Raw genomic sequence first — 24,031 nt, 5'->3', positions numbered from 1 at the left:
CGGGCACAGGGAATGCAGTTAGCATTAATGTAATGTAGGTGGAGAGCCAGAGGAGAGAAAGAGCAATTAGGGGAATTGTTTTATAAACTATATATATGTTTAACCAATGTACTGTACACTTGAAACTAATAATAAAATAAAATTAAAAAAACAGGTAGGCTGAACAACTTATGATTCATATTTATAAATTTCACAGTCAATGTATCATTCTGTAATTGTAATACTGAAAGTGCTGCCTCTGGTACAGAATTTTTTTTCCCATTTTTAATTAATTAATTAATTAATTAATTCCTGATTTATTCAGTAAGCAATGATTAACAATTGAGCATGTGCTGCACACTGGTGTTAAGTGTTTGTGAGACACAGATGAATAAGCAGATACTGTTCTCGAGGATCTCAATCCAGTGAGGATGACAGATATAAAAACTTAATCACAAGACAATATAAAATGTCCCCAAAAGAGGGAGGAATATGACCACCGTGGGTATGAGTTGCTTGAGTTGCCTAGGAGGGTGTCAAGAAAGTCTTCACACAGAAAGAGATGACATTTGAGATGAATTTCAAAGAATTCAGAACCAAGTCTGAAACTTCTGACTGAAGGCTTAAAGCCACTAAAATCTGTATTCTATAACTCTTCTGTATTTTTCTGCAGCCTAAATTCTTCTATAAAGTCACACATATCAAATACCTTTTTAAAAGTCTGATTAAACCCAAAATAAGTCATCTCACCTTTGCAAATTTTTCGTCTTCCATGACTGCAATTTTTTTTTTCTGCTTATTATATTCTTGTCGTCTCTCTAAAACACTCATAATTTTTTCATCGGTTAAGTTCTTCCTAAATTCACAAAACTGAGGCCAAAATTTAAACAGAACCCCAAAAATCGTCATCTGTATAAAAAACAAAGTATGTCTCAGATTATAATTTTATACAACTGTACCAATTTAAACTCTAATTCACCATAATAATGGATTAACTATTATATCTTTAATACACAGCATATTTCCTCTAACTTATTGTTTCCAGACATCTTGGTATAGTTTAGCTCAACACATGCTTATCATCAGTGTTTTTTACTACCAATGAGTAGTCTTTCTTTAAAGAAAAAAAAAACATATACTTACATACACTTAAAAGTCACTTTATTCTTTATGTTTCCCTAACCAATTGATTGTATTAATAAAGAATCCATTAGGTCTTTTTAAATAAGAAATTTATATTTTCTTTTAAAACATACACTAGTTAATCTGTCGCACACTCTGCTGTTTGATGCAAGTATTTCAAATATTCAGTTCATCAAGGGGAACTTCTCTCCACCCTCCCCCCACCCCTTTTCTTTCTCTTAAGAGAAAGGAAATACCATTTTGCCTCTGGAAAAGCTCTTAAACAAAGTTGCAGATCTAAGAATAAATCTTGAGTAACTTTTAAATGATACAATCTCTCTTTTATGTGAGAGCAAGAAAAGTAACATTTAAAAAGCAGAGTGGTATCCTGGACAAATGCTTTCTATGAGGACACACTACAGTAAGTGATTAATTGTGATATTTATAGAGATAAGAATTGTTGCTCAAATTCCCATGCCAAGTTTCTCCATTAGTTCCAGAGACATACATTACTTCCAAGAAGGTAGGACTTGCCACATCAGATCAAGTCCAACATCTTGTTGCTAGGAATGGCCTTTCCCTAATGCCCTGGAGAGAAATGAACCATCCCATTAGGCTCCAAGCCAACTCTTCAGAGGAAAAGAGGAATTTTAAAAAAGAAAATGTTGCAGTGACCAACAGAGTCTTGAATTAGCATACTTCATCACACCTCTTTTCTGTACATGGATTTTATTAGTAATTCTAAAAGCATGTACTCCTTTTAAAATATAACTTTGTCATTGAATTCTGTAGCCTCTTGGGATTGTGAACACAAAAGCTAAATATACTTTATTTGATAAATGCAGGCTTAAATTTTTTTTTTTTTAATTTACCTGCCTTGCAAGGGATTAGGTAATCCCTTGCTCCAATGTTCAGGGATCATTGTAGTTTTTATATAAATTTCTTAAACTTAAATACTCTCCCTCCTTTATTTACCAACTATTGACCTTACTTTTCAGTTGTCTTTCCAAAACCTGAGTTATTCCCAACTCTCAAATATATTTATTTTCATCTAGAAGGCATTCCAGTAGAAGTCACCCAAGTAAGAAAAAATTTTAAAGGCAAACATAAAATTGCTCTATTCCTAAAAATTGTAATTAAGATTTTAGGTTAATAACACATGTTATTCATGAAAATTACCCTGTGCCTCCAGAACCTTAAAAGATAACCAAACTGTGGGTAAGAAAATGTTTTAATAAATATAGAGCTTTGTCCACTGCCAGCAGGTGGACAATGGCTTTAGTACAAGTAAAAAGGTCCAGTGATAAGAACTTTGGCTAAGTGATGACAACTTTCAAGCTACTAGGGGTATGGGTGGGGGATAGGCACAGTCTACACTTGTAATAATACTAAAGCAGGCCACAGTTTTTAAGTTACTACTTAGTTCTTTCACTCAGCTTTGCTCTCATTTCCAATCTGATTTTACTCCTTTCTGTCGTGATAGATCTCTTCGCACATCACTCATTCATGTGTTCAAAATGTTGCTGAGTGCCTCTCCTCTGCCAGGCATTGAGGCCACAAAGGAAAATAAGAAAGAGTCCCTGCCCTCAAACACCGTATATTCTAAATGGGAAAGTCAGGCATGAGAACAGTCATTTTCAATTTTGTGTAATAAGTATTATTATAAAAACAGAAGGAATAGAAGATACTGTAAAAAGCTCAGGAGGAAAGAGAATAAGGCATCTTTATGGAAGTAAGACTGGGAGATAGAGATGTGTAGGAAGGAGTATGGTCTTCATTCTGAGGACAATGGAGAGTAATTGAAATGGAAAGCAGAGAAGCGACATGATCAGATATACATTTTAGAAAAGATGGCTCTGTCTGCAGTGAGTTAAATGGTTTCAAGAGCATCTAGACACAGGGAATTTTGGTAATTAATGTGAGATGTTGCATATGGGGACCGAGGTAGTGGCACCGAGTTAGAGAAAAGTAGATAGAATGACAGATAACAAGGAGAGAAAGGGATACATTTTAGGGAATGAAGATATGGAGACAAGGGAATGAAGGAGAGAGAAGACTTGAGGCTGGTGACCAGATCTCTAGCTTGTGTACCTGGGTAGGAGCGATGCCATTCTCTGAGCTTCTTTCAGAAACACAAGAGAAATAATAGATTTAGTGGAGTAAGGCCCCTAAAAATATATTCTCTTATTTTCTGGTGCTCCAGAGTCCATATTTAAGATATGTCTAGGACTCCATTTTAAGAAATCAGGTAGAAGGCATAAACTAGAAGATTCCAATAAAGTTCACCGCTGCAGTCCCTGGGCAGCATGGCAGAAGCAACCGGAGTAAGCAGCTCCAGACAGTCATCATCAGATTTGAGGACTTTGATCTAGATGGATAAGCCCGGGTCTAGTTATAAGGAGACCTGGGCTAGGCCAAGATCTCTAAGGTCTTTTCATTAATAGATGCTACAGTTCTGGCGCTATGTTTTCTCTATTTCTCTCTAGCACATCCTCAATCATTCCTCTACATTTTTGCCTATTTTAATGCATAATTTGGATTGTGAGTCCACTTTCAGTTCCTTAAGGGACTTAGAACACAGCTGGCTCACAAATGAATGTTAAGGAATAATGGCCTTTTTCCATGCTCAAGGGCAATCATACCCTAAATCTCTGTTTCCTATCACTTAAATCATGACATGGCCTTCTCTATTACCTCTATTATAATTTATTTTTCTTAATCATTTTTCAGGAACAACATCACTAAAAGGCTTTTCAAAATGCAAATAAATTATGTTCACCAAATCACTGTTTTCTATTATTTATCTTAAAAAGAAGTAATTTGAGCAGGTTAACAGGCATGGTTTTCCTTTCATGAGTTTGTGTACTTTATGTTGGTCGGGTACTTAAATCTCCTCTCACTTATTTTATGAGCTATGTGAATATTCCAATCTTTAAAAATACACAAATCTTGGGGCACACATATTTCACACATTTTTGTGGAAGCAGATATTTTAAAAGGAAATATGAATGGTGGGAAAAGAACGGGGAATTAGCTGGAGTTTTATAAATTAGAAACAAAAAAATGATAACCATGGAAAGTCAAAGTACACTATTTAATAATTATATTTGCTGTATATTATAAACAACAAAATGTCAATTACCAGTTTCTTATGTTCCGGTGTATACACAAAGATTTTGTAAATTAAATAGAAGAAATCCCAGTAGTAGGAGGATTGGAACCTTGCCAAATATCGATAATGCAAAAGCTTTACAAGAATATCTAGACTGTCAAATCTATTTTCAAATATGCTCAGCCATATGCCATGATCTCTTACCTGTGCCTCTCTAAATACGTATGGTCCTAACTCCTTCCTGTGTTCAATAATCTTCTGGGCTTGCTCTAAAGGAATGTCAATTTGTAAAGCTGGCGGAATACTGGAATTAATAAAGCAGTTGATGATAGTCATGACCTTCTTGTGGATGATGGACTCATCACAATGAGAATGGCACAAGTCCTGGACGAGTAGGAAAGACAGAACAATATATAGTTAATGTATCATTAGAACACTCTATAGAATTGTGTCAATATATCCTTCAGGTAATACACACATTTTAATTTCAGGTAAAGAGGGCACTGGGACATGCCAAGGCTATCAAAAAATCATAGCTTCTATTTCTCTTAGGTTTGAGGAACCTAAGACTTTGATGAATATATGTAAATACAGGTTTCATTTAATCCAGATTGCTTCTTCTTCCAGGTAAAGAAAGAGATCTTTGAGTCATTTAACAATTTTATATTGAGTGCCTGCTATATGACCGACACTGAGGTATGCATGCCCCAAGACACAGTATCTGCCATTTAAAAGCTCAGTGTCAACTGGAGGAGAAGCATGAAAGCATGTTACTCCAATTTGAGATAGTTAATAAGTGCTATGATAAAGGTATATACAAGGTTCTAGGACAGCACTGAGAACGAGCACCTAACTAAACTTACAGATGGATGCAAAAGCTTTCTCAACCATAATTGCTTTAACACCAAGGAAATTTAGGCTCAAAAAGGCTAGCTACATAAGCAGAATGCTGGTGGTGATGGTGTCAGTATGCATCTCTAAGTATCTATGTTTTTTCAATTAACCTATTACATTATGCTCTTTATTGCTAAAGAATGTAAAAATAATGATTGTACATTTAAAAGACCCAATTTTATATCACAGATGTGGGACTATCATTTTTTTAAAGTAAAGAGGTAGCTTTGCTTGAATTTTGGCATTTCTCTGTCAAAGATATTGTTCTCTAAATCACTAGAGAGCACACAAATTTGAAAATATAATTCTAGGGCAGAAATGAGCCAACATTTATTAGGTACTCACTATATGATGGGCATTATAATAACATGTCTTATAGACACTGTCAAAGAAAGGAAAATTCTAATGCTTGCCATATAAAATTTGACATACAGTTTGGCATAAGTTATATGTGAAAAAGTTTGATATGTTACACTGAGACAACAGTTAGCATTTTTTTCTACTTAATTTAGCATCTCCACAAAAAAATGCATAATGTTTGGTGTGTTATCAAACAATGTATTTTTTTGGCATTACTAGTGATATTACCATATATAATTATCTGATGACTCTAGTTTATAAAAATGGAATGTAAGTAAGGCTTGTGAAATAAAAATTTGTGGAGTTATACAGTGTTAATTTTGAAAGTGAAGGAACAGAATCTAGACAGAATCAGAATTTATTTATTTTCTAATTGTTCTACCCTATTATACCATTAGCCTAGTTAATTTTTACCTGTCATTAAAGTCTCAGTTTAAGCACACTTTCCTCTAGTAAGCTTTCTGTGACTTCCTCAGTCCAGGAGAGATGTCCATTGCATCTTGTGCTTCCTCCACCATTGCACTAATCACAGTGTTATAATTGCTTTGTCTATCAATTGTCTGTCCCTCCTATGACACTGTAAGCTCTACGAGGGAAGATTGTTTTGATCATAGTATATCCTCAGGATTTAGCCTGGCTCTTGGTGGGTGCTCAATAAGTATTTGCTGAACATAATCTTTCCAGTCTTTTCCCTGTGCATGTGCGTGCGCATGTGTACACACACACACACACACACACACACACACACACACACACATTTAGATTAAATCATACTGTTTCCCAGTAGCTGGGTTTTAAAAAATCAAAGACTATCTTTCCCATTATTGATTATTCTCCTACAGCATAATTTTTAATGGCTGCAGAGTATTCTATTATGTAGATGTATCATAATTAAGTAACCAGTGTTCTGTTGTTGAATATCTGGGTTCTTTCCAATTTTTCACAAACGAGGAAAATGTTCGAGTAAGATCACTGTAGCCATCTCTTTGCATATTACTTCAGTCATTACTGGGAAGGAGCATCACTTAGTGGTTAAGGGCACGAGGTTTATCAACAGAAAGCCCTGGTTCTACTGCTTAATTAGCTATACGATGTCAAGACTTTCTTAATTTTTCTGTGCCTTCATCTGTAATGTGATGAGAATAATAGCTCTGACCTCATAAAATTCTTATGAAGAATAAATAAATATATGAAAAGCAATAAGATAATCCCTGGCAGATAGGAAACATTAAATAAGAGTAAGCCACACAAAAGTGAGCTCAGTAAGACATTGCCTAGTGGAATGCCTTCCGCCTGGCAAAGTCCTTCAAGACCCAGTTTAAAAATCATCCCTTCTGCTGACACTTCCCTGACCTACTGCCCTCCTTGCATCATCCCCTCTTCTGTGGGAATACCTAGTTAGAACACGGAACATAATTAATGCTATTTATTTTCATAGATGTCTCCCTCCTTGAGGGAAGGCGATGCGTTATATTCACCTTTTCATTTCTACAATCTAGCATAATGGCTGACACATTAGATACTTAATAAATGCTTACTGAATGAACAAATTCACTCCTTTTAATAGCTACTTAGTATTATATATCCTCCATTCTATGATGCAGAAAGGATATCTAAATGAAGACTGAGGGCAGCCTTAAAGAAGGAATCATCACAAAACTAAGAGATGACTATATATGAGTCTATGGTTTTTAATACTTAGTTTTCAAGATTTATCTCATTATCTCTTGTCTTATCAGGGTTGGGCTTACTCATATTCATATTAGCATAAATATACTTCTGCCCACTCATAATAATTGCCTATCCTGGAAAACAGACTCTATCTCCTTTCTAATTCTCAAAAATTTATTTTAATATTACTTCCCTTGTGACAGATTTTGAAAAAAAAAAAAACTTCTCTCAAAATATTTTTTTCTGAGAAAATTTCTAAGTTGAGAATAGTACAAAAATTTGATAACAGAAAAGGGCAAAAAACAGTTTCATGGTATGTTAGAAAAATGTGGAAGTAGATTTGATTGAGTAACTACTAACATATAGGATATATATGTTGCAGGGTATTAGTACTGCATAATATATACTTAAATTATAGGCCAATTGAAAGCATTATCCTCTTAAATTCCAGTTTTATTTTTTATTCCTTACTTTCATAATGGGATAAAATAGGCTGCTTACAAGGAAATGAGCCTGCTACCGCTGGGAGTGTTTAAGCAGAGGCTGGATGCTTAATCTTAGGCATTTCTAGACAACATTCCTGAATTCAAGTCCAGATCGTAAAACCTAGAAAGTCCTTTATTCCTCTTCAATGCAAAGATTCTATGTGAGTCCATTAAACACTTAAGCCTGAAAATAAACTGCTTTTGAACCTCACTACTTAACTTATTTATTTTGTTAAGAATTTGGCCATTCTTTCTAACAGAAAAGCCTCTCTCATCTCTGTTGGTTTATTTATCTATAATCCACTATCTTTGATTACTCTTGCTATGAATATAGTTGGGAATTCTTGTAAAGAGGTCTTAGTTAAATTACTGAATATGGATCTCTTCATGGAACAATGTATATAGTACATTTACAGATAAGGAAGATTCACATTAGATCATACTATATGGGACTACCTTGAAAAATCTGTACTATCGTTTTAGGGCTCACCCTTACTCTTCATTGTATAATAATAACATATCTAACATAGAAAAAGAAACACCTCAATATTTACATATTGGTATGAAGACGGCAAAATTGGGATAGCTTATGCAAATCTTGTCCATAAAGTTAATAATCTGATATGTTAATGCATTTCCTCCTCAAAAAGAAGTGGTTTTCTCCAGCTCCTAATACAATACCTTATATTTTTGTACTTCTTGCCAAAAGAGCACCCCGTTTTCTAACAAATCTCCTTTTAGAGCCACAAAACGTTGAAATTGTCTTGCGGTAACTGGATTCAATAATGCTTTACGAAAAGCAATGATTTCGCAAGATGAAGATATCCACTTACTCTCCACAGGCTGTTCAAAACAGAGAGTACAGAAAATTAGCTGTGTTTTAAAAAGTAAATAAAGTCATTTATTAGACTAAAAATCACCAAATTCTATCTTCTTTAATTTTAAGCTGTTGAAGTTTTGGGCATGGATGCAACAGAATTTGGCAACTTTCCTCCTCTGTTCCTCTCTCCTTGTTTCCTTTATATTTTTACGGCATCATTTTTTTTAAGAGGTAGAGAGGAAAAGGAATGATTGGGTGATTTAGAACATATGACTACATTGTTTAAGAATGCTGACAATCATTACACTTTGAGACTATGGTGAAAAACTACATTTTAGTGCATAGTATGAGTTCTGTGCTTAAACAGAACAAAGTATTAATGTTATGATATACACTGTTATGTTATTATTTATTTTATCATTACATATGTTACATGTGTTATATATTAACATATTCTTCTGCCTTTTATAAAATAAAAGCAGTTGAGCATTCAAGATATTTTTTCAAAATTTTTAGAAAAAAATTACCAATTAATTTAAATAGAAAATTTACTGTGGATCTTCACTATAATTCCGTACTGGAAAGATCATGTTTTTCAGTGACATATATTTATATTATTTTAATAATAAATTGTTACTAGCAATGAATAACAAGAAGAAATAATTAATACATTATTTTCAATAATAAACTTCCTCTAAATGAGGATTCACTTTATATAACAACAAAAAAAAAGCCTGAAGGACCCATGGGATTTTAGTAATGCTTAAAGGTATTACTTATTTTACATTTCCACCATTTTGAAATGAAAGGCATCTATTTTTTTTTACTTTAACCCTTCTGGATAACATATTCATTCCCCTGTACCCTCCCAGATTAAAAAACGTAAGAAATAGATTTTATTGAATTTACTAAATAGATTTTTTTTTACTGGATAAATTATATCGAAGTTCCCCAAATCTTAGTTTAGCCTACAACCATTCATCATTGCAAAGGCATTGTTTAATATGAATTGAGGAATTATAGTAACAATCAATCAAAACACATGATAAATATCCATTACTGATAATGCATAAAGTAAGTTTCTTGAAACAAATCATGTGTGACCATTAATATGAGTGTTTAAGAAAGTTATGTAAAAAGTGCTATGAGAACACAAAGAAGTAACTAATTCTGCCTGGAGGAGTAAAAAATGCTCTACAGAGAAGGGCTTTGAGGAGTCCATCTGAGTTGGAAACTGAAAATTGAAGGCAACTCCAGGCAGTCTAGATGAATGGTGGTACCTTTAACCCAGATAAAGTGAGTAGATGTCTATCACCATTTTAGTGAGGTGCATGTCGTGTTCTCTGGACAAAAAGTTAAGACTCTCACCATATGGTTCATATTAAAGTTATAGCCCTATAAATAGCTACAACTATGTATTAGACTGGGATGTTTATTTAAAACTCACTCAGCAAATAATTTTTTAAGACCTGCTTCTTAAGATACTAAAACTTAGTAATTTAACTAAAACTTGTAATTTAACTAAACAGAAAATAATATATAATGCACAATATTATGAAATATAAGCTCATTCTACTTAGTGTTTCAATAAAAATATGGAAAAAGACAAACATGAGAACTGTTTATTTCCTTTCAAGAACAAAATACAGAAAAAGAGGATCTTAGCAGATACATACACTCCTCTAACAGTCAAACAAAAATTTATCTTTGTTCATTTGCAATGGGTAACCTGGGTCTAGTTTGACATTCTATTAAGACCTGTAGAAGGATGAATACACATATATTTGTAGTCTCAAAAAAAAAGACCATGTTTATTGTGCTTGTTAAGGAGCATAATGTAATGGCTAGGTGGACAGCCAGAGGAGAGAAAGAGCAATCAGGGGGGTCATTTCATAAACTATATAAATGTCTAACTAGTGTACTGTATACTTGAAACTAATAATAAAATAAAAATTTTAAAAAAAGAAGCATAATGGGCAATTTCTAATAAGGTATCATATTATAGTGGTTTAAATAATCACCAATATAATAGTTACCCTAATTCTTTTAAAGCTCAAATGTAATTCTAAATAAAGGGGGATAATGTAAGATAATGTAACCTGCTTGATTCTGCTGCATACTCCTCATTGTGTAATCTACTCTCAATAATAAATACACTACCATGTGCTGGAATGAACAGCCTGTCTCAATAAAACCACCATAAGCAAAATAAATAAAAATACATATTTAAAGTCCGATCAGACACTTCTAGGTTAAGCAAGTCAAGGAGCACTTTAGGAAGGCGGCCAAGGTTGAATCACACTCTCTGCTGGATCCCTTCAGCCAATTAAGAATAGTGTCGGTAGCCAGTTGGTAGCTTTGGAAGCAAGGTCTTCAATGAGAGTCTTTGAACAAGAAGAGGTCGAGAGCATTTGAGATCGTGCTCTCTGGCATATGTCATCAGTTTGGCTCTTATAATTAAACTCTTATAATTTTTTTTTAAAAAAAATTTAATGGAGTAGGACTTACAGGAGGAAGAATATAACAAATATCACTTGCCTTCCAGACCCCGATTTTCCTTTCATGCTTCTGTAGTAAGAGTTCTTCAGCTATGTCTTTCATTTGGACCTAAGAGCAAAACCAATTATTTTATTCGTGATTTAGAATGTCTCAAGTTTTGAAACAATTTACTAATTAAATGGCTTTGAAAATGAGGTCAAAAAAGTGGGAAAGAGACAGCACAATTCAGAAGAAAGAGGATCAGATTTAGAAATGGAAGTCCTGCTCAGATCCCTGGGCAGTTCACTCAAGTTCTCTGTTCCAAATAGCTTCCTCTTCTGCAAAATGGAGATAATAATAGCCAACTGTTCTGCCCCAAATGTAAATAATAGTTTCAGTTTGGGTCACATGGAAACTGAAGCTGGAGAGATCATTAGAGCTTCCCAGATTTTTGTGCTTTCTAGTCACGACTAATTTTAGAAGAGTACAAAAGTTACTCAACACAGACAGGAAATATAGTAGACATTTCTTGAGGTTATTGCCAATATTTTCTCTTTCTTGGGAACCTGTCAATCTGTGCTAGGTGACTCTACCCCTCTTCCATAGCAGATGGGTCCAGAAGCTAACCTAGAGAGACAGAGGCTAGAATCACTGCTGTTGAGTCTGTTGGACACCCACAGCTGGAGCAAAGATCTGCACATTTTTCTTGCTGGGTTCCCACAGCTGTCCTGGCCCCTGACCTTTTTAAGGTTTGAGTGTCAATTCTTTCCCTAAGTGTGTGAGATGCTCCAGCTCCACTTTATAATAAATTGTTTCCCTTCTCTTCTGTCTTTGGGGTAAGTCTGCCAGAATCAGTTTATGTCGTTGGCCACCCAAAGAATGCTAAATTAGGAAATGGCTGTAAGTTATAATAAAACCATTGGGTAAAAATAGAGGAAATATGGTAAATAATATTAGTAAGATAAATATCTTTATACTTGGTTATGGATAAGGAATTGGAGTTAGCCTGCAGAAAGGAATAAAAAAATTTGAGTTATCCCAAAGTTTATTTCCAGGAACTTTTTGCCTAAGACAAGCCAGCTCTTCTTTATACTATAAATTCTATGCTCCCGGCTGTACTGTGTTTTCTATAACATGAGGTGCTCAGAAGACTAAGGATATTTCCAGATAAGTAAGCCTCAAAGTGTTTGATAAAATGAATATAAAGGGCAGGGTTTTTAGAGTCTTCCTGATTACTACTACTGGCATGTGCTTGGCATATTAAAGTCCAAAATTGCTCTCTGCCCCTTTTGTTATTTTTGTAAAGATCAGGTTAGCCTGTTTTTAGGTGTAATAATGATATTTTAAATTATCAAAGTAATACATACTCTTTAAAAAATAAAAACAAAACAAAGCAAAAAAGAAAAAAAAAAAGCCACATACCCCACTTTATAAAGCAAAAGCAAAAAAGTCCTTCTCACTCCCAAACCCATTCCCAGAAGGCAAATCCCTTTAGCTCTTTTGTCATAAACATAAAGATAAGTAGACAGATAAATAGATAAACAGACAGAAAGAAATGCATAGACAGCCAAAGAGACATATGTATATATAATGGGATTATCTTCTATATATTTTTCTACATCCTGTTTGTTTCACTCAGTATCTTCCACATCAGTACATGTGGAAATTTCATTTTATATTTTAATCTCATTTTTATAATCTCAGGGCACATGGAAATCTACACAGTTTTCCATAGTACAAAATTATCACAATTCATTTAATCATTCTTCCTTATATATCCTTGCCCATTTATTGTGAGAACTTAATAATATAAACAATAGCAAATATATTAATAGATAATATTTGAGTGTTTGCTGTGTGCCAGGCACCTAAGAAATTAAATATACATCATTTCATTTCATCTTCACAATAATCTTATGAAGTAACTGCTCTTATTAACTCCATTTTTTCTCAAATGAGAAAACTAAGGTTATGAAACTTAAAAGTGTGCAATTAACATATGGCGGTATTAAGATTAAAACTTGAGAAGTCTGATTCCACACTCTTAACCACGATGTCATAGAAGTACAACAGCTAGGTCAACATGTGCGCACATGTGATGTTTTGAGAGGTACTGTCAATTGTTGTCCAAAGATTGTAGTACTAACACATATACCTTTATCTTTTGACGTTCTGCAAACTGTTTACTTGCAAGAAACAATGGCAACCACACATTTTCTAGCCTATTTAGGACATGCTTCTGAATTTCAATTAGAATAGGTGCATCCAGCTGCTCATGGAGAATCTTCCCCCAGCCACCGCTTAAATTCATTATCTAAGAAAATAAAAATGAAACGGAAACTGCAAACTTCTGTTTTGGAAAAGAGACACTAAGTCATTAATTTATTCATTCACCTCCCAACCATCTGTTGAGCACCTGATAGGTGCTACAAGTTGCATTTTCTGTAAAACAGCTCCTGACTATATTGTGTATAGGAAAGACAGATAACTTCTCTAACATTGGAGAATTGTGATTTATGAGATGGCTGTTTTAGATATACGATTTTGCTTATGATATATTTCAAAGAACACAGAAATGGGATTTTTATCCTGTGTGACCACAAGCAATGCCATTTTTTTTCCCTTCATAGCCTCAGTATCTTCAACTGTAGAATGAGAGCATTAGTTTGTTTTCTAAGTTCTCTTCTAGTCCTATGAATCTGTGACTCTAGTCGAATTGATTTTCTTGAGAAATCATTTTCTTTTGCATGTGAGGAGAATGAGGCATTAATTAAGAGACAACCTTGACTGAGATATAAATATGTATAATACCAACAAATACTGGGTTGGAAGTGGTGGACAATGGACAGTTGTTCCAACAACTTAGAAGAAGAATACAGAGGCAGCAGGAAGTAGAAAAAGGCCAGGTTACACAGACAATAGTCTCCAGAGAGATTTACTCAGGTAGCAAGTACATTTTATAAAATACAATGTTTTGTGGCCTAAATCTTCCTTCTGCATAATTATTGTCTTCAACAAGCTATTAATACTATTTCCTGCTCCAAATGATTCTGTTTTCTACCTGTTTCTGTATACATACCACTCAAAATTTTTGGACTGCTCATTGGAAAAATTATCTTATTCTTAGCTCTCCTTTGATTAATAACATTAATCAAATCCTACTAATAATATGTTTAACATAAAAACAAAGGAGAAACCCTCTTAGCCAGAATTTAATATTAATCCAACAATATTAGCAACAATACTGTTTTTTTAATAAAAAATAAGGAAAAAAGAGAAAAGACTAATTATAATCAAAGAGCAAATTGGTCACATAACTGAAATTAGAACTAGCATGATCTATATAAAATATAATGTGATGCAAATATCCTTATATATAAAATAAGTAAATAAAAATAAAAGTAAAGTCAAAATAGAAGCAAAAAATAAATAAATGAAGAAGAAGGGTCATTGGCAAAACACCTCTGTAGTAAATACAATCATTTGCTATGATAGCAATGGGTGACTTTTTCCACTGAATTTTAAATTCTCAGCATGTTAAGCTATAGAAGGTCCATACAGTAGCATCAGGGACCTCAAAATTTCATGAATGAATGAATAAAATTTTTTTATTCTACAAATTACTTTTAAAATAACACTTTTAAAAATAATATGTAAGACATAAGTGAATTTTAAAGACATTTAATTTGTAGATACTTTTGAATACCTAAAAATAATGAGATATCAAAAGAGTCTAACATATAAGTCATAAAAGCAAAAGAAAAAAAATGACTTTTTGGTTGTTGGCAAAAAGAAATAAATTACTGGTTTTCATACTTCAATATAGAAAATATATTTGCATGTTGATACCTGGTCCTGCTGATGTAGAGAAGCTGGACTGTTGGGTCCAAAGAAATATTTTTTATTAAGGTATTTGTTTTTAATATATCTAGATTTTTCCTCCCTTTGCTTTCGATCTTTGTGAATTATTCTCCGGAACTGCTCAATGTCGATCCAGCACATAAGGTCCATGCTAAAATGAAAACGAAAACAAAGTACAACCCTTCCTATTTATTTCTCTTGATTCTACTAAATACCAAACAAAGCTGTTGTTTTGACAGAACTTAGAAAAGTGGTTATCTTGACAAGTTAGCACAGCTGATTAAATTACAGAACTAATTACAATAATATTATGTCTCATCCTGGCTAAACATATGAATGACCACTAGGAGACCTGGGATCAGAAAAGATTCTCTCACCATTATGGGGAGGGTCTCAGAGTTCTTCCATTAATGATGGACTAGTACTGTCAGTTTCAAACATGAGAACATTTCCACCTACTGCATGTCTATTTGGCAACATGCTAAATTTAGAATAATCTTCATACAAAGAAGGGAAATTGGATGTGTGAAATTTGGCTTCCAAGTCTAAACAGTTTCTGCTAACTTGGGAGAAAATTATTGGAAAAAAGATGATCGATACTTCAGTTTATATTAGACAAATATGTCATAAGTTTCCAAGATTCTGTGCAAAACTACATTTCACTTATGTAATAACTAATATAAATTAACAAAATATTACACTTATTATAATAGCTTAGTGAAATATAAGAGACACTTCTCAGAAATAATAATTGAAGCACCTGTCAAGAAAAATGCAAAAAAAAGAAAGGATAAAACATACTTGTGTTTTAATTTAACCAAAGCTAAAAGTATCAACAAATATTGTTTAACCACTTAAAATAACATTTTAGATGTTGCTATTATCAAAATGCATACTTTAACAAAAAATTATCCATACAGATTTCAGATAATTCTGCTCATTATTTTTTTGTTGACATGGGTAAAATCTAGAACCAAATCACTTTTATAATATGTTGAATCAAACGAAGTAGCTTAAAAAAATAAGTAGCTTAGAAAAAATACATTTTGCAATAGTTATATTTCTTACCTTGAATTATGAGCCTCAAGAAACTGACGGAAATGTTCAAACTCCAGTTTGTTGCTAAGCAGATTATTAAAATTAAAATTCCTATATTCTTCAGGGACATTATTCCAGTATTCTGTTTGTTTAGATACATCAGGAAGTGGTGAAATAACAGTTCCAATTTCATAAGTAGCATCCTAGCAAAATAATGCTCTTCATAAAAATCTCTTAAACACATCACATTACTTTTTAAACTTAAATAGAAAAAATGAAATAAAAATTAACTATTAGGCCAATACCATTTAACTTTCCAATGGTAGAATTGGGTAAACAATCTAGAATCTGGTTCTAACTCATATCAAAGTCCTTCACACGCTATTCCTGTTCCTTTCCATTCCATTCTCTTCTTTCGGAGAACATTTAGTAAACATTTACTATATACTTGTTTATAAAATATTAACTTTCTTATTTTTGTTAGTATAGAAGTAATGTCTTTCTAATGAAAAGAAGAAAACAAAAAGCCTACACTACACAATACTACCATTCAGGTATAACCACCATTAACATATATATATATATATCCTTCTAGTTTTTTTTTTTTTTTGTCTACACACATGTAGTTTATTAAAAATGAAGACAGAACTATACAACTATGTATGATTTTGTAATTTGGTTCTTTTTGTTAACAATATATCATGAACATAAAATATTCTTTTATCTATAACAATTTTAAAAGTTATAGAGTAATGCAAGATGCTTTTCTAATAAAGATTACATTCTTTAAATGTAATTTCCTTTATATAAAAGTTAATTTGGGGGTATTTTAAAGACCTCTGATGTTTTGCAGACAGTTTACAAGCCCTACAGGGCAAAGAGCTAGAGAGGCTTATTCTCTGAAAAATCCTTTTTTGTAATTCCTTATATAATTAATTCATCTCCCTATTTGTTTTTGCAAAGCAACAGACCATAAGATAAACTACCAATATTTTCAAAATTGATTTTCTATAAGTAGAAGGATTATGGGGAATGTTACAAATTTTAGTTCATAAAGCTTAAAAAAGAACTTTATAATGTGTTACCTTTATGGATTTTTATGTATCCTTTTCCAAGATGTCTCAAAAAGAAAACTTCTGTGTTAATGAGGCAACTTCATGAAGGTTACATTTAAAAAATAACTTTACTGTTTTGTAAAACTTTGTTGTAAAAGAGTAAAAATTTCAGATAGGTACAAAGAAGAAAGTGAAAATCACCTGAACCCTTACCACTCTGAGCTATCTTTACCATTTTTTTTCCAGATATCTCTCTTGTAGAAATACACATATAATCTTATACAAATAAGTTCATACCAGTGTTTTTGTTCCCTACATTATTATATAATATGTCCTGAGCATTTTCCATGTCAATAAACATGAATCTAAACTAGATTTTTTCATGTAGATACACATTTAATTTTATTGCTTTATGGATCTATCATGGTTTACTTAAGCCAATCCAAAAGTTCTGAATTTATAAATCAAAATTAACACCTTCATATCCTGGTCAATCCTATGGTCTTTTTACTGACTTCCCCTAATCTTCTCCATATTTTTAAAAAAATTGTTTTCCCTACTGCTGTCACACAACAATTCCTTTTCTGTTTGGAAAACTCAATTTAACTCTTTTGTGACTTGACAACAGGGTTGTTGCCATACAAAAAATATCCAAAAACATTCAAAGGAATATATAGTGTGGCTTGAAGGCTCTTTCTTAGCTAAGGCAAACAAGTAGCTGGGCTCCCTGTGCTACCTCTGTTAAATGTGTCAAAAAGTAACACCTGTCAAATGTACCATGCTAGGAAAAGATGCCCAGAAAAATGAAACTATCCCCTACTTTATCAATATATGATCTCCTACTCCCCACCCCTGATCTCCACAAATATATTTAATAGTAATACTTCCCAGGATAAAAGTTTGTTGTTCTAAGTGGAGAGCTGTCTTACCTCAGGTTTCTTGGAAAATGTCTCTTTATGCAAAGCCTGTAGCTTTCTGAAGTATGTGGAGTCTAGTTGTCGAGTTTCTTCCACCAGCTCCACCTAATAAAATAATACTAAAGCTTGTCACATCAATAGAATGTGCATTATGAGAAAGTGGGGAAAGAATGTACACTTTGCCAATAACAGTGGGCTAAAAACCAAATATACTTGCCAATAAAGTAAATTAGTTTGGAAGCGAGACCAACATAGCAAAAAATATCAGCTACAGCAAAGTCAGATTTTGAATGCATCCGATAAAAAAAATACATACATTCCTATGTAATGATATACTGTCCCCCCAAATCATTCCTCCTTTCTGGACACCCCTCGTGAACTAACAAGGCAAACATGTCGGGTCGTATTTCCGGTTTCTATTCATTATAACAAGATAATAGTCATAAAGGCAGGCACTACTAGCTGTAAGGACCAAAAAATCCACAGAAGAACAAGAAATGACAGGACATCATTATTATTAGTCTGTGACCAAAGGTTTTATTGCTGTAGCAAGAGAGGAGAGAGTTAATCATCAAAGTAAACCTCATAGCAGGCCTCAGCCTTCAGAGTGTGTATTGCACTGTTGTATGTCGTCGTCAGGAGAACAAGGTAATTCTCCATTTCTCTGTTTAAGGAAAAAGTCAGTTTGGCTCACAGAACTTTCTGTATTTAATAGCTGGTTTTGGTAGTCTCCTTGGTTATCTTTTTTAAGACAGAGTCTACATAATCCAGTTAGCTGGACTTTTAGAGAAGTTCTCTAGGCTGAATTTAAGGATGTTTCTAGAATTAAGAGGGATTTGTTTTTCCTCTCATTAAAAAGAGTATATAATTTGTCCTATGCATTTTTATAAGAATCATTACTAATGCCAAACTTTTTTGGTTTAGGGAAGTTATAATTCTACATCTTTATCATCTCAAGACCATATCTCAGGTCCATTTTCTTCTATACCATATGCTATATCTAAATTAACTCGAGAGATTTTTTTAAAATTTCATGTGATGTCCTAATTTTCCTAGTGTAGTATACACATTTGTGGTAGAAACTCTGCAATGTTAATTCTTTAGGACAAAGAGACATCAGGAATAAAAATGTAATTATTTTAGTCATTGAATTTAGTAAGCCATAAGGGTCGTGTTAGTAACAATCCAATAAGGTGACTCTATCCATAGTGTTTTGGTATTAATTTTATCTTAATTTCCTAACCTATCCTTTCTGATAGGAGACGCGACTAAGAAGTTGTTGAGGAGATATGAACAAAGAACAGCAACACAAAGACAGCAGAGTTCCACCTGAAATGACTCACGTGCAGGGTACACGCAATAACTTAATATAAAAAATATCCATGGATGGTTTTAATTTGTGATTCAGAATAAATATTTAAAGAAATTTCCTCCACCCATCAATAAGACTAGTGAAAATATTCAAGCACTGAGGCTTAAAACGACCTCTTTTAGAATGAAAAAAAGATGTGTTGAAACTTTTATCCAATCAAGCAGTCTGACCTGATGAACATCTGGGGGTGCTTTAAAATAGCAGCACTGAAGTCATAGAATGTGCTTTCCACAATACATATGAAACGTTTATATTTTCCATGGGTGTAATATTTACTATAACTCATCCAGCATAAAATTACGGGCTTTTGCCATTAATCAAAATTAAGGCTGCTGCTGAGAAATGGCAAGAAGGGACAAAGCCAGTTTATTATCATGGCATATTTTGTTGGTTCACAGGAAACCAAAATCTCTCTCTGCTGACATATTTGCACAAAGAACTAAAAATGACATCGATTTAAGTCTTTTGTTAGGAGACAGTAGGGAGACTGGCAAAAAATATAGGTAATAAATACTTGCCTTGCCCTGATTTTGAGCTTGCCCATATCTTAATTCTAAATCCCTAGGCCAGATGAGACTTTTTTCAGTTTTTCTCTTGTGAGTTAACAATGCTACTTATCATCAGTTTTGTATAACACACAACTTTTCAGTGCTACAATACCTGTCTGTAAGTAACTTGGTCTGATTTTACCATCTTTGTCCAGGGCTCAAGTAGGAGGAGAAGGATATATTCTTCTGCTGTGTCAAAAAGGTCTTCAAACGGTGGTTGTATTTTCATATAAATTTCCTTTTTCTTTTCCTGTTGGAGTCCAATGTCGAGAGTGGCCGAAGGAGCAACATATGTAGCAAAAAGATACTAAGAGAGGAGAGGGAGAAAGAAGAAGATGTTGGGAGATTTAGATATTCTAAATTTTCTCAGATTACTACTATGGATTATTATGATTGGTTCCAGGCTATGTGTCTCCATTTTTTCCTTATGTTCATGACATTTCTACATATATGTGCTACTTTCCAAAGTAGTTTGAAATGCCCTTTTGAAAACAAGAGGCAAGAATACACTAGGGTTGAAAAGCCGGCTATTAGTCTTCTAGTCTAGAGACCCAGAAGACTACCTGCCCTACCCAACTGAGTTGCAGAATTCTTAGGACTGTTGCTAATTATCCCTTTCTCCTATAAAAATGTCTCTATCTGGTGTCTAGTGCTGTGGAAGAGATACAAGAAGGAAATAAGAGTGAATGGAAAGATATACACAGAACTTCCAGCTTCCTAGACAAAGCTGTACAGATGTCTATCCTATTCTTCTCATTTGTCTTGCCTCTCAATAATAGCTATTTAAATCTGAGAAACACTTTAATAACATTTTATTTTTAAAATGTTACATCGGATATGCTATGCCTTGCATATCAGATTTAAGTGTAATTTTACTAAGAATCTTTAATTAATTATACTTTATTTCAATTTTTTTTATACTTATACTTTGGACCTGATAATGTCCAGATTCAATCCAGGCAATAGATAGATGATTGACTGACTGATAGATAGACAGATAGATAGATAAATAGCTTAACTGATGGATCAATTTCTACCCAATACCAAATAAGTCTTATATAAAATAATCTTTTAAAGTTTTAAAGGGTCCACATTAATAACATAAATATTTACTGAGCATCCACTGTATCTGAGACACTTGGGTGGGTGCTCTGTATGCAAAGATTAATGAAAAAGTCCTAACACCTGCCCTAAAGGAGCCCATTAGTGGTGACATGGATTGAAAACCAGTGATTACAATACAGTGTGATAAGTATCACAATGGAGGTATGCATTGCAAATAAGATCTTCAGTGATTGCCTATCCATTCTTTTCAAGCTCACCTCCCATTAATTACCCTTTAAACTTTACACTCACATGCTAATTTTTCTGTAATTTCCTTAAACCTTGCTGTTTTACCACTCCATGTCATTGCATATTGTTTCTTCAATCTGGGGTATTCACCCTACCTCATGTACTTCATCTGCTTGATAAACCCTGATTTATTCCTTAAAATGAACATGGATTTCTCCTCCTCTAAAAATCCTTCACACACACCCTCCTTCCAAGGTCATACTTTTCTACTGCTACACTTATCACACTATAATACAATTATGTATTTATGTGTCTTCTCTTCTGGAATGAGGTCCTTGAGGGCAAGTACTGAGCTTATTCATCTGTGATTCTACAACTCTTAAAACTATTTTTGACAGAGAATAGATGCCATAAGTGTTTATTGAATTGTACTAAACCCACAAAAAGACTCATTTATGTCTTGGAATGGGGAAGGAAAAGGTTCAGAAATTCTTCAAAGAAAAGATAAGCTTCTGTTATCTTTAATACTTCAACTGAATCTTTAAAAATGAGTTGGAGTCAATCTACAAGAGGAGGGAGTTGATAAGAAAGATGGTTCAAGAAAAAGAAAAACATGGGCCAAGGCATGAGACTTAAGGTGTTTTATAGGCTGTGGAGAGATTCCAGGCTCCAAGTAGATAACAATGGCTAAAGGAAAGAGAATAAGAGAGGATGCTATAAAGGGAGGCAGGCACCAGAGCATGGATATAATCTTTTATTCTTTGGTAAGGAATTTGAATTCTTACCTAAAGTCATATAATGGGAATCTCTGAGAAGTGACATCATTAGATGTAAATTTTAGAAATAAATCACTATAGTATCAGGAGGGAGAAACAGTTTGAGTAGATCAAGATTCGAGGCAGTTTGGAAGTTACTTCAATGGTCAAATAAAAAATATATGCCACCTTCATCTCTTGCCTGCTTTTTTACAATAGCATCTTAACTGGTCTTCCCAGGTTCCTCTTTGCTTTCTTATAGTCTTTTCTTACCACAGCAAACAGAAAAATCACTTTGCATCTCTCTCCTTTGCTCAAACTCTCCAGTGACTTCCCATCTCACACAGAATAACAGCGAAAGTCCTTATAATTACCTATAAGTGGAGGTTTTGGAAGTTTCTCAATGTTGAGGGGTAAGGATTACTATAGTTCAGTGGGGAAGCCCCTGTAAACACCCTATGCTCTCGAAACACCCTAAGAGCAGGGGCAGACTGGGTATAGACTTTAGCCTTTAAGTGTCAAGAGAAAATAACTGCTAACCTGTAATTATATACTCAGCAAAAATACCCTTCCAAAATAAAAACAAAATTAAGATATCACAAATCAACAAACAAAATAGGGAATTAATCACTAAATAAATAAAATTAATTAATTAAAGAGAATCCCTAAGAGAAAAGCAGGATGGAACAGAGAACAACAGAAAGCTTAAATATCTAGGTAAATATCAATAAATATAGATTGTAAAATATAACAATAATGAATAAAGTCAGAAGAAATAGTATAAGAGCCTAAGAAAGAGAAGTCAGAGTTGAAGGTGCAGGTTAAAGTGCAATTGAAATGATTTATTATGAGGCCCATTATAGGTAGGAAAGCAGACAAGTTTAGAATCAGGGCAGTAAAACAATAATATAGATGGGGTATCAAAAACTAGAGGTGAAGGAAAAGGAAGGAAATATGTATAGTTAGAAAAAAGTAGAATCGACTTTTTAATATAGTACTCCCTTAAAGAAAAGATAGTACCTAAAGTTCAGTATATAATAGGTACTCAATAAATATTACTAAATGGATAAATGGAAGATTAGTGGCCTAAAGTGAAATTATGATCTGAAACAAGAACATCGAAGTTCAAAATTTGTTCCATTTATGTATGTATGTATGTATGTATGTATGTATGTACGTACGTACGTATTTATATTTTGATGACATTGGTTAATGAATCCAGTAAGTTTCAGGTGTATAATTCAACAGTAAGGCATACATATATTGCACTGTATGTTCGCCACCCATTGTTAAATTTCTTTGTGTCACCACGTATTTGACCCTTTTTACCCTGTCTACCTCCCCCATTCTCCCTACCCTCAACCTCTCATAACCACTAGTCTATTGTCGATGATCATGAGTCTCTGTTTGTTTATCCTGTTTGTTTGTTGCTTTTAGGTTTATATCCCACATATTAGCGATATCATGTGGTTTTCAACTTTTTCTGTCTGGCTTATTTCGCTTAGCATGATTATCTTGAGGTCCTTCCATGTTGCCACAAAGAGCAGTATTTCATCTCTTCTTATGGCTGAGTAATATTCCATTGTATATATGTATCACAGCTTCTTTATCCAATCATCTATTGTAGGACACTTCAGTTGCTTCCATGTCCTGGCCACCATGAATAATGCTGCTATGAGCATCAATGTGCAAAAATCTTTTCGGATATATGTTCTCAAGTCTTTGGGGTAAATACCCAGTAGAGGGATTACTAGATCGTTTGGTAGATCAATTCTTAGTTTAAGGAACGTCCAAACTGTTTTCCATAGTGGCTGTACCAATTTTCAGTCCCACTAGCAGTGTATGATGGTTCTTTTTTCTCTGCATCCTCTCCAACGCTTATTATTACTTGTCCTGTTGATTACAGCTATTCTAACAAGTGTGAGATGGTATCCCATTGTGGTTTGGATTTGCATTTCCCTAACGGCTAGTGATGCTGAGCATCTTTCCATATGTTTGTTGGCCATTTGTATGCCTTCTTGGGAGAAGTGTCCATTCAGGTCCTCTGCCCATTTTTTAATTGGATTATTTGTTTTTTTGTTGTTATTGAGTTTTATGAGTTCTTTGGATATTAGGCCCTTGTCAGAGGCATTGCTTGCAAATATACTTTCCTATTTGGATGGTTGTCTCTTTACTTTGTTGACAGTTTCTTTTGCTGTGCAGAAGCTTTTTAGTTTAGTCTCAATCATTTATTTTTGCTTTTACTTCCCTTGCCTTTCAGGTCAAATTCAT

The 24,031-nt window shown here is 33.6% G+C and overlaps 1 protein-coding gene across 2 annotated transcripts in view; it reads right to left on the bottom strand.

Annotated features, from left to right (window-relative positions):
• RGS22 (regulator of G protein signaling 22) overlaps nucleotides 1-24,031 on the bottom strand; it is a 174,898-nt gene that overhangs the window by 20,226 nt on the left and 130,641 nt on the right. Inside the window, exons 17-25 of one of the 2 annotated variants that reach the window (XM_039853590.1) lie at nucleotides 19,825-20,019; nucleotides 17,805-17,897; nucleotides 15,851-16,023; nucleotides 14,771-14,933; nucleotides 13,077-13,235; nucleotides 10,982-11,050; nucleotides 8,305-8,466; nucleotides 4,418-4,597; nucleotides 730-888 (exon numbers count right to left, since the gene is read on the bottom strand). In XM_039853590.1, the coding sequence (XP_039709524.1) occupies nucleotides 730-888; nucleotides 4,418-4,597; nucleotides 8,305-8,466; nucleotides 10,982-11,050; nucleotides 13,077-13,235; nucleotides 14,771-14,933; nucleotides 15,851-16,023; nucleotides 17,805-17,897; nucleotides 19,825-20,019 (1,353 nt within the window). Of the gene's footprint in view, nucleotides 1-729; nucleotides 889-4,417; nucleotides 4,598-8,304; nucleotides 8,467-10,951; nucleotides 11,051-13,076; nucleotides 13,236-14,770; nucleotides 14,934-15,850; nucleotides 16,024-17,804; nucleotides 17,898-19,824; nucleotides 20,020-24,031 lie in introns of both variants that reach the window. The other variant, XM_039853591.1, reaches the window with a different exon arrangement.

The sequence above is a fragment of the Pteropus medius genome, unplaced genomic scaffold (genome assembly GCF_902729225.1).
Source record: "Pteropus medius unplaced genomic scaffold, Ma_sr-lr_union100, whole genome shotgun sequence".
Taxonomy (NCBI): Eukaryota; Metazoa; Chordata; class Mammalia; order Chiroptera; family Pteropodidae; genus Pteropus; species Pteropus medius.
This window is presented reverse-complemented; position numbering and strand designations above follow the sequence as displayed.